Raw genomic sequence first — 13,521 nt, 5'->3', positions numbered from 1 at the left:
GTCGAGTGAACGATCACGGTTCAGCGAGCATGAAGAAATGATCATGGAAAGACGTCGACGGCAGCGCCCGCCACAGAGATACCGTCTACCCGCGACGACAACGACGAAGGTGACTTCCGAGCAAACGCGCCGCGAGCCGACGCCGGGCTGGGGGGGCATGTCCGCAATCACGAACGCTCCCTCTCCTTTGTACTTCGGAGAACAAGCCTGGCCTGATGACTGCGCTCCCACAACCCGGGCTGCCCCGTCCCCCTCCCTCGGCTCACGCGAGTGGGGGCGGGGGGAAGGAGAGGGCAGGGTCGGAGCAACTCTTCCATTGCCCGACCAACGCACCCGGATCGGATGGGAGTGGATCTTTCTTGGACTTTTCCCCCGCTGGCCCCGCTGCCCCTCTTCCCTCGCCCCCGTTCTCGTCGGTCCTGGGATCAACGAGGGAGGAAGAGGGTAGAGGGACGGGGTCGGGCGGGGGGTTGGAGCGCCTTATCGAACGATGGCGGGCAGGTTGGTTTCGTGGCTCGTTACGACCTTCCCCCGCAAGCGCCGAGATGGGGGAACCCGGCGGAAGGACACAGAGCGAGGCGACGGGGAGCGCCGGACGAATGGCCCAAGTCTCGTCACCGCCGCGGTCGAAACCGAACGAAGACGGACGTTCCAAGTCGATCCGGCCGCCTTCCTGTCGTTGCACTCGTCGATCGGTCCAGCCTGGGGAACCCCGCCTCGTGCGTCGCTGTATGGAGGAGGGCTGAAGTGGCACGTCTGCCCGGTTCGCCATATCGCTGTCCGTGGTGCGAGGGAAAGGGGAGGGGTAGAGCTGGGCGAGGAAGGGGGCGAGGTTCACAATGCGCGACGGGTCGAGACACTTTTTGCGACGAGACACGATGGGATTACGTTGGGCGGGCGGGCGGAAGACAAGCATAGGATGCGGAGGCGACGAGGGAGCCGAACCGGGCGATCGCGATGCAAAGGCGCGGGAGAAGTTGGAACGGGAGGGATGTACGAACCATGTAAATGGGCGCCTGTCCTGGGAGCGTCGGGACAGGAGCCTAAATCCATATGGTTTGAACCGGTCCCCGGAGTTGAGTAGGTGGGGCGGTATGGGGGTGGATCTAGCCTCCTTCTTCAATCAACCAGGCACGGAGGAGAGAGCACTGATCAATCAAATAATAGGGGCGGGTTGGATGTGGTGTGATGGTGGTGGTGGAAGGGTGCGGGGGGCGGAGGTGAGGAGAGGGCACGACGAGGGGCGACACAGGCGGAGCGGAAACGGTCGTCGAGGGCCGATGCACGGTGGTGGTATGGTCTCTTCCCTCTCAATGAGGGGCTGTCGGGACGTTCCAAGTGCGAGGCGAATGTGGTGGTGGTGGTGGGAAGGGAGGAAGCGGCGACGACCGACGAAGAGTCCAGATTTTCCGAGGGCCCCGCCGCTACCTTTTTCGCGCCAGCGAAGGAATCTTCCAGCTGAGCCCCCGCCTGCCGAAATTCGGAGCCGAAGCTCGCCAGCCCATCTGCCTCTTCGACCGACTCTCGCGGCAGACGACACCCGCCGCCCAAAATGAAGATGGCCTCACGTTCTATGCGGGGCAGAGTGGGTGTAGCGATACAGAGGATGCAGGGACGATAAGGGTGGACCTGAACATGCGAGAAGCGGCTCAAGGCTGAGAGAAGCGCCGACGGGTCCGGCGCGCGCGCCGGGATCAGGCTGCGGCCGCCTCTCGCTCGATGGCGTCCTTGAAGGCCCTGGCGCCGTCCTCCGTCTTGATCTTGCATCGGAACTGAGTCGGCGTGCTGCCGTCAAAGCCCAGGAAGGAGACGACGTTCTTGTCCTGCGTCACCTTGATCGACGAGTAGAGGTTGAAGTTCTGCCAGCCAGCAAGCCGAGAAAGGTCGGCATGGGGGTCATGGTCAGTTCCGGGGCACGTTGGTCAATGCGGGGTCGCTCCGAGGCGCCGCAGACTCACCACCACCACCTTGCCGTTCGCCTCGTTGCGCACCAGCATCCTTCGCTTGCCGGTCTCCTTGTGCTTCTTGAGCTTGGCAATGACGATGCCGAGGTCCTTCCATGCCTTGCCCTCCTGGTCGAAGCGCCAGAACTTGGCTCGCACCTCGTGCATCTGCGTCTCGTCCTCCTCTCCCTCTCCCTCGCCCAGCAGGCCGTTGGACCCGCTGTTGGCAGCTGCTGCCGCCTTGCCATCGGAGGCAGTCGGCTCGTCAATCGAGGCGGGCGTCGAAGCTCTCGAGAGCGTGGACGCGGGCGTGGCCAGGCCGCTCGAGCCGCCGAGAGGCGAGAAGCTGAAGCCGGTCGATGCGGCGGGCGCTGGCGCTGATGCGATGGGCTTGTTGAACGAGAACGTGGGCGACGAGCCCGTCGACGAGCCCGCTGCGGGCTTACCGAACGAGAACGACGAGATCGGTGCGCTCGCCGCTGGCTTCGTCTCTTCGGCTGCCCCCTTGGCGGTCGAAGCAGGCGTCGAGGTGGTGTCGAAGATGAAGTCGAAGGTCGGCAGGCTGGTCGCTGCCAGAGACAGGACCTCCTTCTTGATGGCGTTGGCCTCGGGCCCCGCAGCCGCAGCGGTGCTGGCGGGAGCAGAAAAGTCAAAGCTGAATGTCGGAAGGGCGCTGATGGGGGCTGCGACGGCCTCGTCCTTGGCGTTCCCGGGTGCAGCTGGCTTCGAGGTCGTAGCGGGAGCTGCCGCAGCGGCAGGCTTGGCCACCTCCTGGGCAGGGGCTACAGGCGAAGGAGCCAGGGCCGGCGTGATCGGCGAGAATGAGAAGGCTGGCTTTGCGGGTGCCGGGGCCGGCGGCGCAGGGCTCTCCTTGGTCACCGCCTTGGCCGGTGCGCCGAAGGTAAAGGGCTTGGCGGCTGGAGCCGGTGCGGCGCTGGCTTTGGGCTCGGCAGGCGTCGTCGAAGCCGATGGCGATGCGAATGAGAAGGCGGTGGGCTGGCTGAAGCTGAAGGAAGGCTTGGACGCGGGCACGGGCGAGTCGGCCATCGACTTTTCCGAGGCCGAGCTGGGTGAGTCGGGCGCCTGGAACGTGACCGAGAGCGGCGACGGCTTCTTGGGCTTCGAGGCCGTGTATTGCTGTGGGAGCTGCGGCGCGAGGCTCGCTGCGGGCTTGGCCACACCGAAGCTGAAGCCGGTCGACGGCGCGGAAGTAGTGCTGGTGCTCGGTTGCTGCTGCTGCGGCTGCTGCGACGCGGGGGCGCCAAAGGTGAAGGCGGGCGTCGGAGCGGAGGGAGCCGAGGAAGAAGCGGCGGCAGGCTGGTCCTGCTTCGAGTCAGCCTCGCGTTTCTTGCTGAGTGCTGCGAGCCGCCGCCGTGCCTCCTCCGTCTTCTCGGCCTTCCTGGCCTGCGCAACATCGGCCTCGCTGGTTGCTGGCGTCGTAGTGGCAGGCGTCGCGGCCGCTGGCGTCTGATCCTGCATCGCCACGTCGGGCGTCTCGGTGGCCACGCGGCCGCGCCTTGGCTTCTCCTTGGGCGCCGTGCGCTCGATGACATCGAGGATCGACTCCCGCTTCGGCTCCTCGTTCTTCGTCTTCGCCTCGGCGGCAGACTGGCGCGCCTTGGCACGCGTCACCATCGATGCACGGGCCGACTTGGAAGGCGTCTGTGTCTTGGGCTTCTTGGGCAGCTTGGACAGCGTCGACGAGGGTTGGTACGGGTTGACGAGCTCCGGCTGCACGGGAGGCCGGACCGGCGGGCTGTCCTTGAGGATGTCGAGCATGGCGGTGGCGGTCTTTGTCGCGACGCGCACCGGGGTGCTGTCCTGAGCCGGGCGCACGCCGTTGACGTAGCCGTCCTCTGCCTTCTTGCCCTGAGACTGGCCATCCTGCGGAGCGCCCCGCTTGACGCCGAGGCCCGCATCGCGCTTCGGGGTGGCAGCGGCCGACGTCGTCTTCTTGGCCAGCTCGCTGCTTTGCGTCCGCTGGCTCTCGAACAGGCTCTCGAAGCGTGCGTCCTGCTGCTGCGATGCTGTGCCTCGCTCAGCGTCTTCTGTCCTGCGCCGCTTGGCCTCCTCGGGCGCGGCATTCGCCTGCTCCTGCCGCTCCCTGGCGGCGTCGACCAGGCTCGTGTCCGAGGTCGATTTTGGCAGAAGACCCATCCGAGACTGGGCAAGAGAGTCTCCCAACGACCGGGAACCCGGTGCCAGCGTCCGGCGCCTCGTCAGCTGCGAGCCCATGCCTGGGCCAAGGTACAGGGGCCGATGCCTTCTCGCAGACGCGGACGAGGCGATCGAAGCGGTCGACGACGACCGCGGGGCAAGGAACGAGTAGGCCCCGGTCGGCTTGATCGACGATCCGGGATGGAAGAGGTTGCCGAACGTCTGAGATGCTGGGTACGCCGACGTCTGCGGCGCAACCGAACTTGCACGGGACGACGAGGGGGCTTCGCTAGGCTGCCGCACGCCGGCTGTTCGGCCTAGCCTGCTGGACGCATATCCGAACTCGTGGGCTAGGTCGCGTCCAGCGGCCATGCTATCCTCGATGAGCTTGAGGCACCCCTCGACCTCGACCTCTGTCAGTCCGCTGCTTCCACCGTGGAGACCGCCTTCCCTCTGCTTCTGCTCAAAGAAGCGCGCAAGCAGTTCAAAGTTGCGCGAGACCGGGCTGGCGTCTGGCTGCGCTCGGCCCGCGCTGGCGTCGATCTGGGTGGAGCTGTACCGCGTGGCCCGCTTGCGCGGCGGCTCCTGCGGCGTGAAAGGGAGGGTGGAGCTCTCGGCGAGGGGTGAACGGGGTGCCGTCCTGGCAGGCAGCGGCGAAGAGGCTCGCGGAGATGCAGCGGAACGGAGGGAAGGGCCTGCCGGGCTCAGGTCGAGGTTGCTGGGCCGCGACCGGGTCGGGCTGACGGCGAAGGGCGCCGCCGTCGGCACAGTGAGCGTGTTGGAAGAGGCGGGTCGAGTCTCGGAGCGCTCGTCCTTGCTGACCAGGGCTGTGTGTCGATTGGCGAGAGGGGACGTGGGCTCAAGGGCCTCGATGCGGGCGGGAGCGGTTCCTCCAGCCTCCATGTCGATGTTGACGCCGTGGCCGTTGTCGTCGTCGGCTTCCGCTTCGGTGTCGGCGGTGCCAAAGGCGGCCGACTGCCGTGCCCGCGAGCGGAATCGGAAGGGGCTGGTCACGGTGCTGATGAGTCCGCTCAGCATGCTGGGCGACTGCAGTGTCAGTCGTCGGATGGAAGAGCAAGGAAAAGGTCAGCGCATACATCCGGGGCGGGGACAAGAGCCGCCGTCGGCCTACCCATCTGGGCGGCCGTGTTTACTCACGGCTGCAGGTGCCGGTGATGCCAGGCTGGTGCGGGCTACCTGCTTGGTGGGTGTCCTGGCATAAGGGGATGCGCGGGCGGCGGCGCGGGCGGTGGTGGAGCGACGAGCCCTGCCCGAGGAAGAAGGCTGCTGCGCCAGGGCATCCTCGTCCAGCCGCAGGCCGGAGCCGGTGGGTTGTCGCGAGTTCATCTTGAGGCGTGTCGGAGGGAGGGCAGTCAGCCGGCTTGCATGGGTCGAATGCAGACGGCGGGAGCCAGGATGAGCTCCGGTGGCGCCAGCAAAAGAGCAGAGTGGTAGGAGTGTGCGTGGTGGTGGCCAGGCGAAATGAGGTGGGGACCAACGAGAGGTGGGTATGACGAGGGCTGCTGTGCTGCCCTTTGGCCTGCTCGCCGTTCGTGGGTCCACAGACAAACGTACGCCCGTCGTCAGTCAGAAGAAGCCGCCTGCCGCGCCGTTTTTTGGGCCGCGTGCCTCGCTTTCTCTGAGCGTGGCCTCAGTCTCTCTCGGCCGTAACGCGATCCAGCCTCAAGCCCGCGAGACCCAGCCTCGTCCGACCTCGACCAGGCCAGGCCAAGCCATGCCAAACGCCCCCCACACACGGGCATTTGGGCTTGCCTCGTCACTCATTCTGCGAGCGGACTGAACGAGAGGAGATAGACGAGCAGCTGGCTGGCTGCGAAAGCGGAGGGTATGGCGATAAAGCAACGGCCTAATCTACAGCGGCGGCCGTGGCAGCGCAACGCCGCGGTCAATTGCTGTTGGCCATGTCATCGATCAGCGTCGAGCCCATGCCAGAGATGAGAGCATCCACGTGGGTCCCGACCGCGGGCCCTCCTTCGGCCGCATCGTCGTCGAGGCGGCCAGGCATGGGGACCGCCAACGGTGCCATGCCCGGCGGCAGCGGGTTGCCGCTGGTGCCAAGCTCGCTCCCTGCATCGGCGGGCCGCGCCGATGGGGGGGACTGCATCGCAGAGCCAATCGAACTCAGCGCCGACGTCGAAGAGAGGCTGCTACCCGTAGCGTTGGCATGCGCATCGGCCGTGGCGCCGACGATGGGCGAACGCGAGCTCAGTCCCGTCACCTCGCCGACGCCCTCCCGGAAGTTCTTGCCCGCCTTGGAGCTCTGGCGGACCATGGTCGGAGGCTCCGGCGAGGCTGCTGCAGATCCGCCAGTGGACGCTCCGGACTGCGCCCTGCTGCTTGCGAGCGGCCGCGGCGGGTGCTGGCTGGCCGCAAACGTGGTAGCCACTGGTGTCGCCTCGAGCGACCCGCTGCCAAAGCCGTCGTGGGGTCGGATCGTCTGCCCGCTCGACGCAGACGCGTCCGTCGTCGACGGCCCCTCCAGCGGACCCGTCGCCGAAGCCGCTGCCGAAGACAACGCCGCGTCCGAGACGTTGCTGCTGCCGCCCAGCATCGGCCCGCCGGCCGAGAGCAGCGCATTCCGCACCATGTCGGCCGATGGCGGCTCCGCGCTGCCGTCGCTGTCCCCCGCCTCGCTGTCCGTATCGCTCTGGCTGACTGTGGATGCCGTCGATCCGTCCCACTCGCCGTCGTCGTCATCGTCGTCATCCTCATCCTCGCGGTTGAGCACTGGCCGGGTGTGGTGGGTGGATGCAGGCGGAGGCGGGATCGGGAGTGTGCGTCAGCGGTCGGAGCGATCTCGGCGAGCAATGCATCGCGCTACTCACTCTCTTCGATCCTCTGCTCCACCTCTTCAAACTGCGCCCGCAGAATGGCCTGGCCCTCGGGCACGCTGCCGTCGCGGCCGAGCCACTTTTTGACTCCGGTGTCGTTGCCGTCCTTGTCCTTGACCGGGCTGCGCATGTTGCCGATCTGGTGCAGCGCCAGCCGGTAGGGATAGAGGTCGCGCATCGTGAACGGGCCGCCGTACTTGCTGACCTCCTTGAGGCACTTGGAGACCGTCGAGAGCTTGTTGCTGATCGGCATCAGCTCCTCGGAGATGGGCTCCGACGAGGCGACGAGCATGTAGATGAGGCCGTAACACCTGCGCAGGAGGTAGAGCAGCACCTGCGGCGACGAGGCAGAAAGCAGCGCATAGAGGGAACGAGGCAGTCAGCATCGAGAGCGAGCGACATGGGCACGTCCTCTGCACCGACGGCGGGCGGCACTCACCAGCTGGCCTTCGGGCTGCTTGCCCTCGCTGTCGACAAACTTGCCGTTGACACGCATCCGGTCAATCTCCTTGAGCGTAACTTGGTAGTTCCAGAGGTCGGTCTCGCGCAACGTCCACCGGTGCGTGAGGACGAGGTGCTCGAGGTTCGACTTGATCTCGTTGAGCCGGTCGTAGATGGGCTGCAGCGTCATGGGCACCTCGTCGTTGCGGACGGTGATGTCATGGCAGATCTCGAAGCACTCCTCGAGCAGGCCGACAAGGATCGCCTGGCCCGCAGGCACCGACGAGCCTCCTGGGCCCAGGAACTTGCCGTCGACGCGCTTCGAGTCGAGCTTCCGCAGCTCCTCCTGCAGGGCCTTGATCTCCGCCCTGGCCGGCTTGGGCTTGGCCGCGGCCGCCGCCAGCTGCCGACGGATCGAGACGATCTTCTGGTGGTACGGCACGAGCTCGACCGAGAGAACTTTGAGCGTGCCCTCGAGCTTCTTGAGCACCTTTTCTGCAGGCAGGGAAAGCTCGGCCAGGCAGAGCGGGCAGGAAAGTGGTGTGAAAACCAGCTACGCACAAGGGTCACCGCTGCGCCGAGTCCGCGTCGCAAAGCACTCACCGCATCCCTCAAGCTTGCGCATCATCAGCTTGGTGAGCTGCGGAGGCTGCTTGCCACTGTCGGCGTCCTTGCGGATGATCTCGCGCATCTCGGCGACGCGAGCCGCAAACGGCTGCAGATCTGCCTCGGTGTAGATGCCAGACTCGGACAGGTGGTCGAGCAGTTGCTGCGAGGCGAGGCGAGGCGAGGCGAGGCGAGACGAAGCAGAGGAACAGGCAGGGCAGGGCGGAACACGCCGCATGTCAGCTGTCGCTTCAACAATCGAAGGCGGCGCCTCTGCACTCACCTTCATGCAGCTGAGCTGCGAAAACGTGGCCGGGCTCTCGCGGCTCCTGCCGATGGTGAGGAAGAAGAGGCTGAGCAGCGCGAAGACGTCGTTGAGCGTGGTGTCGACGCGGTTGGTCTGCGTCACGGGTGAGTCGTCGCCGGTACCTTCCGACGCCACTTGACCGGAGCCTTCGCTGGCCGTGGTCGAGGTGGAAGCGGAGCCCGACGCCGACGAGCTCTGGGCCGAGTCCTGGAGCTCATCGCGCACCGCATTGAGCCTCGTCACTGCAGGGGAGTGAGGAGTAGACCGGAACGGATGTGCGACGAGGGAGAGGAAACGAATGAGCCGGGACTGCTCAGGATGACGCGGCGCTGCCGGATCCCTGTCGCGAGCTTGCTTACCTTGCTTGATGGCCTGCTGGTAGAGCTGCTGGACATCGTGGGAGCGGATAAACTCGGAGCTGTTCTTCTTGAGCGCGGTGAGGCGATTCCGAATGCTGAGGGCGTTCGACAGAAAAGGAAGCGGAGAGAGTCAGCGTAGGCTCGGGGCCAGCGCGACGGCGCGAAGGTGCGACGGTGCCAAGGACGCTCACTTGATCAGGGCCTCGAGGATCGGGAGCTCCTCCTGCGGAATGCCAGACATGTTTGCATCGAATGCCGCTATTGGACGAGGCGGAGGCGGCTGTGGACGGAAGCGGCGCTGAAAATGAGAGAGCTGCGTTTTGCTGGTGAGGTTCGAGAATTGAGCGTGGCGATGGCGATTGCGTTGGTGGCGGTAGTGGTGGTGGGTCGAGGCGGTGGGGCTGGACAGGACTGATTGAGGGTGGAGGGCGAGCCCGCCAGCCCGCCAGACGCCCGAGGCCGACTGCGCCTCACCAAAGCGCCTCGCACGCTGGGCCGAGGGCCTCTGGCCAGCACGACGCAGCACAGCAGGCGGCAGCATGAAATTCCAGCTTCCGAAGGCAGGGTGCGTGCGCGAAAGAGAGAGAGGTAGAGTGCCGTTGAGTGGCTTTGCGTGGGGCTGCAGGCGTAGGCGGGGCGCAGCCAGGCCAGGCCGCACTCGACCTCAACCCGCCTCTCTACGCGCTGCACGTCGCACGCACAGGCTGCGCCCAGCTGCCTCGATCACGCCGCTCCAGGCCGCGCAGTCCACGTCGCCCTTCCAGCGCCCGCAATGACCCGCGACCCAAGGCGCAGCTGGTACAAAGGCCCGCACACACAGTTCCTCGATGGCCATGCTCGCTGGGCAGCGGCGCCGCCTGAGCTCAAGCAGGGCAGCAGACGATGCAGAGTAATGATGGCAGACAGGCATGGCATGGAATGGCATGGCGACGAAAGGACGAGAGCCGGTGTTTGTGGGAAGCGTCTCTACGTGCTTTGCTGTCGCGGATAACGATCGTAGGGAGGGGTAGAAACGACTGTGCGTTGCCGGCTCCAAGCCCGCGGAGCAGGGTATCGGACGGGCCGGTGGCAAAGGCGATGGCGCTGCCGCCCGCCGCTACTTGGTCTCCTCGCCCTGCGACGACGCAGCCTTGCTGGCCTCCTGATCACGAGGCGGCGTCGAGGAGCGGGTCGAGATGGAACCAGACATGGGCAAGGCATCGTCGCTCCGGTCAGCACTCTGTCGTCGTCCTTGCAGTCACTCGCGCCGCAGCGACCCGGCCGCACTCACCCGCTGCCGCCTCTCGCGCTCCTTCTTCTTGCGGTTCTTCTTCTGGTTCTGCAGCCTCCTCTTCTCGGCCTGGCTGCGTCCCGTCTCGGCGCCGTCCTCGCCCAGCATCGGCGACTGGGACCCGACGCTGTCCGGATTCGGCGACGTCTGGGCGCTGCCCAAGTCCGCCGCCGATGCCTGCAGACGGGCCGCATCGGGTGCCGACGGCTGCGTCTGAGCCGCCATTGTGCCCTCGATCGACTTCTGGACCTCGGCGGCGGCGGCGCCGTTGCCGTCCCTCCGCAGGAAACTCGCCACCCGCTGGCGCAGCTTCTTGGGGCTCGATGGACTCGAAGACGGCGACGCAGCAGCCGGCTGCTCCTCTTCGGCCTGGCCGTTGGCGCCGCTCGCATCGGTCGTCGGCCGGGATGAGGACCGCGCAGGCGTCTGGGGCGCCTGCGACGGAGCGGACGCCGCGTGCTTGGTCTCGGCATCGGCCGCAGCCGACGCTGCGCCGTCTTCATTGGCCTCCTGTGCCGGCGTCACGTCGGGAACCGTCTTCTGCGCCAGGCTGGCGGCGGCCGCGACCTCGCCCTGCGTAGCGGCGGCCGCATCGCCGCCCTCGTGCGCCTGAGACGCCGTCTCGGCATCATCCGCCGTGCCGGCGGTGACAGCCGCATCCCTGATCGGGTTTTCCGCCTCGCCCGTCTGGCTCGGCGGGACGATTCCGAGCATGCCGGCGGGCGCCTCGGGCTGGTCTCCTCCGCCCCCTGGCGTCTCGTCCGAGTCGGAGCCGTCCTTCTTGGCCTCGGCCTGCTCCATGGCCGCCGAAGCGGCCTCCTGCTCCTTTTGCGTCTTGATCTGCTGCTCCCACATCTTGCTGTAGCGCCCTCCCTTGGCGAGCAGCTCGGCGTGCGAGCCGCTCTCGACGACGACGCCGGCGTCCATGACGATGATGGTGTCGACGTTGATGATGGTGCCGAGGCGGTGGGCGATCGACAGGCTGGAGCGGCCCTCCATGACGGTGTTGAGTGCGCCCTGCAGCTGCCGCTCCGTCTGGCTGTCGAGCGCCGAGGTGGCCTCGTCGAGGAGCAGAATCGGCGGGTTCTTGAGGATGGTGCGTGCGATGGCCACGCGCTGCTTTTCGCCGCCGCTCAGCCTCACGCCGCGCTCGCCCACGACGGTGCTGTAGCCGTCCGGGAACGAGAGGATGCGGTCGTGGATCTGGGCGGCAAGCGCGGCGGCCTCGACGGCCTCGTCCGACGCCTTGGGGTTGCCGTAGAGAATGTTGTGGCGGATGTCGGTGTTGAACAGCGACGGCTCCTGCGGCACGACGCCGATGGCCCTGCGCAGGCTCTTTTGCGTCACCTTGCGGATGTCCTGGCCGTCGATCAGGATTCGGCCCGAGTCGATGTCGTAGAAGCGATAGAGAAGGCGGAGCACCGACGACTTGCCGGCGCCCGACTCGCCGACCAGGGCGACGCTCGAGCGGCGGTCAATCTTGAAGCTGAGGCCCTTGAGCGCCTCGACCTTGCCGTCGTACGAGAAGCGCACGTTGTCAAACTCGATGACGCCGTCGGTGACGACGAGGTCCTTGGCGTCGGGCGCATCCTTGATCTCGGTCTGCTCCTGCAGCAGCGCCATCAGCTTATCGGTGTCGACGAGGTTGTTGGAGACGACGCGGTAGAGGGTGCCGAGCATCGAGAGTGGACCGTAGACCTGCTGGAGGTAGGTGACGAACACGACAAACTGGGCCGTCGACACCGCGCCGCGGACAACGTCGCGGGCGACGAGCATGACCGAGAAGAGGGTGCCGAATGAGAGGATGAGGTTCTGGCACAGGTTGAGCGTGTTGAGGCTGCCAATCACCTGGAACTCGTGGCGCTGGTAGTCCTGCATGGCGCTGCGGAAGCGCTCGGCCTCGTACGACTCGTTGCTATAGCACTTGACCGTCTCGTAGTTGATCAGGACGTCGGCGCTGATGGCCCGGCAGATCGAGTCCTTGTTGTTCATGTTGCGGCGCAGCTGGGTGCGCCAGGTGGTCAGCGCCACGCTGACCCAGGTGTAGACGACCATGACGACAAAGAGGGCGAGGCCGGTGCCCCAGCTGAAGACGCGGGTCATGTAGATCATGGCGACGGCGATGTCGATGAAGACGGGCAGCAGCGAAAAGAGGAGGTACTGGAAGAAGTTGTTGACGGCGGCGCCGCGGTCGAGGATGCGCAGGATCTCGCCCGTCTTGCGGCGGGTGTGGAAGGCCATGCTGAGGTTGAGAAGGTGGTTGAACGCCATCAGGCTCATCTGGCGGTCCGAGTACTGCTCGACGGGGACCCAGAGGATGTTCTGCAGCGTGTTGATCAGGCCGCCGGTGCCCTGCATCATCTTGAGCACAGCGTAGGCGACAATGTGGAACCAGGGCGAAGCGCCGCGGCCGAGGTCGTCGACGACCTCGCCGAGCGTGAGCGGGGTGAAGAAGTTGACGACGCGGCCAAAGAAGAGGAGCGCGACGCAGAAGACGGCGATGGACTGCAGCTTGAACGACTTGGACGGCCAGAGGTAGGGGAAGAGGGTGCGGATACGCTGGAAAAAGACGGCCATCGTGGGCGGCGGCGGCTGCGCGGCCACCGACAGGCCCATCGAGGCGTTGGGATCGCGGTTGGGCGTCTGGCTGCCAGAGGCGGTGGCCGACTTGGCGGCGGCGGCGGCAGGGGTTGCGGCAGCGGGGTTGGCCGTACCGTTCGATGCTGCGCCGTACGAAGTCGCCGCCGCTGCAGCCGTCGAGGCCGGCGGCTGGAGGAGGCTGCTACGCTCGTCGGCGGCCTGCGAGGCGCTCCCCGGCTGCGATGAGCCCGCGAGCTCGGACGCACGTACGAAGCGGGTGCGGTCCCACGAGAGGGCGACGATGAGGACGGGGTAGAGGAGGAGGAGGCGGAGGATGACGAGGGCCAGCTGGCCGATGGTCCAGCCGCTGGTGTGTGGCAGGTCGCGCCTCTCCTTTGGGATGGCGTAGAGGATGACAAGGGCGCAGTCGACGAGGGCGCCGGCGAGCGAGGCGAAAAAGGCCTTGCCCCTGCCGTAGGTGCCCCTGCCGCGCTGCTTTTCCTCCCACAGGAGGGCGACGGCGACAAGGCCCCAGCCGAGAAGGCCGCCGAGGGACTGGATGTCGACGGCGCCCCAGAGGGGCAGGTCGGGCTGCCACTGCTTTGGCGGGATGACACCTCGGAGGATGATGAGGACGCCGGATACGGCGTAGGTGGTGGCGAGGCCGAGGATCATTGCCTGGGTGAGGAAGCGGCGGCGGGAGCGCACGGGCACGACGACGGGCGTGGGCTGCGGTTCGGCAGCCGACGACGGCGTTTCGTCGGCCTGCTCGAGGCTCGAGTAGGCGGCGTCATGGTCGCTATAGCTGTAGAGGCCCTTGAAGAAGTTGCGCGTGGGCCTGCTGAGGAGCGAGACGAGCAGGACGACGAGGATGAGCGAAGGCTGCAGGATGCGGAGCGCGGTGAGGGCCACGTCGTAGCTTGGGCCACGCTGCGCCGCCATTGCCGCAACTGGGAGCGACATCTGTCGTCAAAGATCGAGGCCGGGGCGAGAGAGAGGCTGGGAG

General features: G+C 66.6%; 4 protein-coding genes across 4 annotated transcripts; all 4 read right to left on the bottom strand.

The window, feature by feature from the left end:
* Positions 1-262: 262 nt before the first annotated feature.
* PFL1_03937 (uncharacterized protein) lies at positions 263-916 on the bottom strand (the record flags this gene model as incomplete). The annotated part of the gene is made up of 1 exon (XM_007881460.1): positions 263-916. The coding sequence occupies one exon, from the start codon at positions 914-916 to the stop codon at positions 263-265; it is 654 nt and encodes a 217-aa protein (XP_007879651.1).
* A 778-nt stretch (positions 917-1,694) lies between these two features.
* On the bottom strand, positions 1,695-5,447 carry PFL1_03936 (uncharacterized protein; the record flags this gene model as incomplete). The annotated part of the gene is made up of 3 exons (XM_007881459.1): positions 1,695-1,859; positions 1,959-5,147; positions 5,259-5,447. The coding sequence occupies 3 exons, from the start codon at positions 5,445-5,447 to the stop codon at positions 1,695-1,697; spliced, it is 3,543 nt and encodes a 1,180-aa protein (XP_007879650.1).
* Positions 5,448-6,006: 559 nt separating this feature from the next.
* PFL1_03935 (uncharacterized protein) lies at positions 6,007-8,906 on the bottom strand (the record flags this gene model as incomplete). Its single annotated transcript, XM_007881458.1, has 7 exons — positions 6,007-6,848; positions 6,947-7,286; positions 7,392-7,888; positions 7,997-8,162; positions 8,283-8,548; positions 8,666-8,760; positions 8,857-8,906. 7 exons carry the CDS (start codon positions 8,904-8,906, stop codon positions 6,007-6,009), a joined length of 2,256 nt encoding a protein of 751 aa, XP_007879649.1.
* Positions 8,907-9,761: 855 nt separating this feature from the next.
* On the bottom strand, positions 9,762-13,478 carry PFL1_03934 (uncharacterized protein; the record flags this gene model as incomplete). Its single annotated transcript, XM_007881457.1, has 2 exons — positions 9,762-9,806; positions 9,936-13,478. The coding sequence occupies 2 exons, from the start codon at positions 13,476-13,478 to the stop codon at positions 9,762-9,764; spliced, it is 3,588 nt and encodes a 1,195-aa protein (XP_007879648.1).
* Positions 13,479-13,521: the final 43 nt, after the last annotated feature.

Source organism: Pseudozyma flocculosa (genome assembly GCF_000417875.1).
Source record: "Pseudozyma flocculosa PF-1 unplaced genomic scaffold scaffold00012, whole genome shotgun sequence".
In the NCBI taxonomy this organism is placed as follows: Eukaryota; Fungi; Basidiomycota; class Ustilaginomycetes; order Ustilaginales; family Ustilaginaceae; genus Pseudozyma; species Pseudozyma flocculosa.
This window is presented reverse-complemented; position numbering and strand designations above follow the sequence as displayed.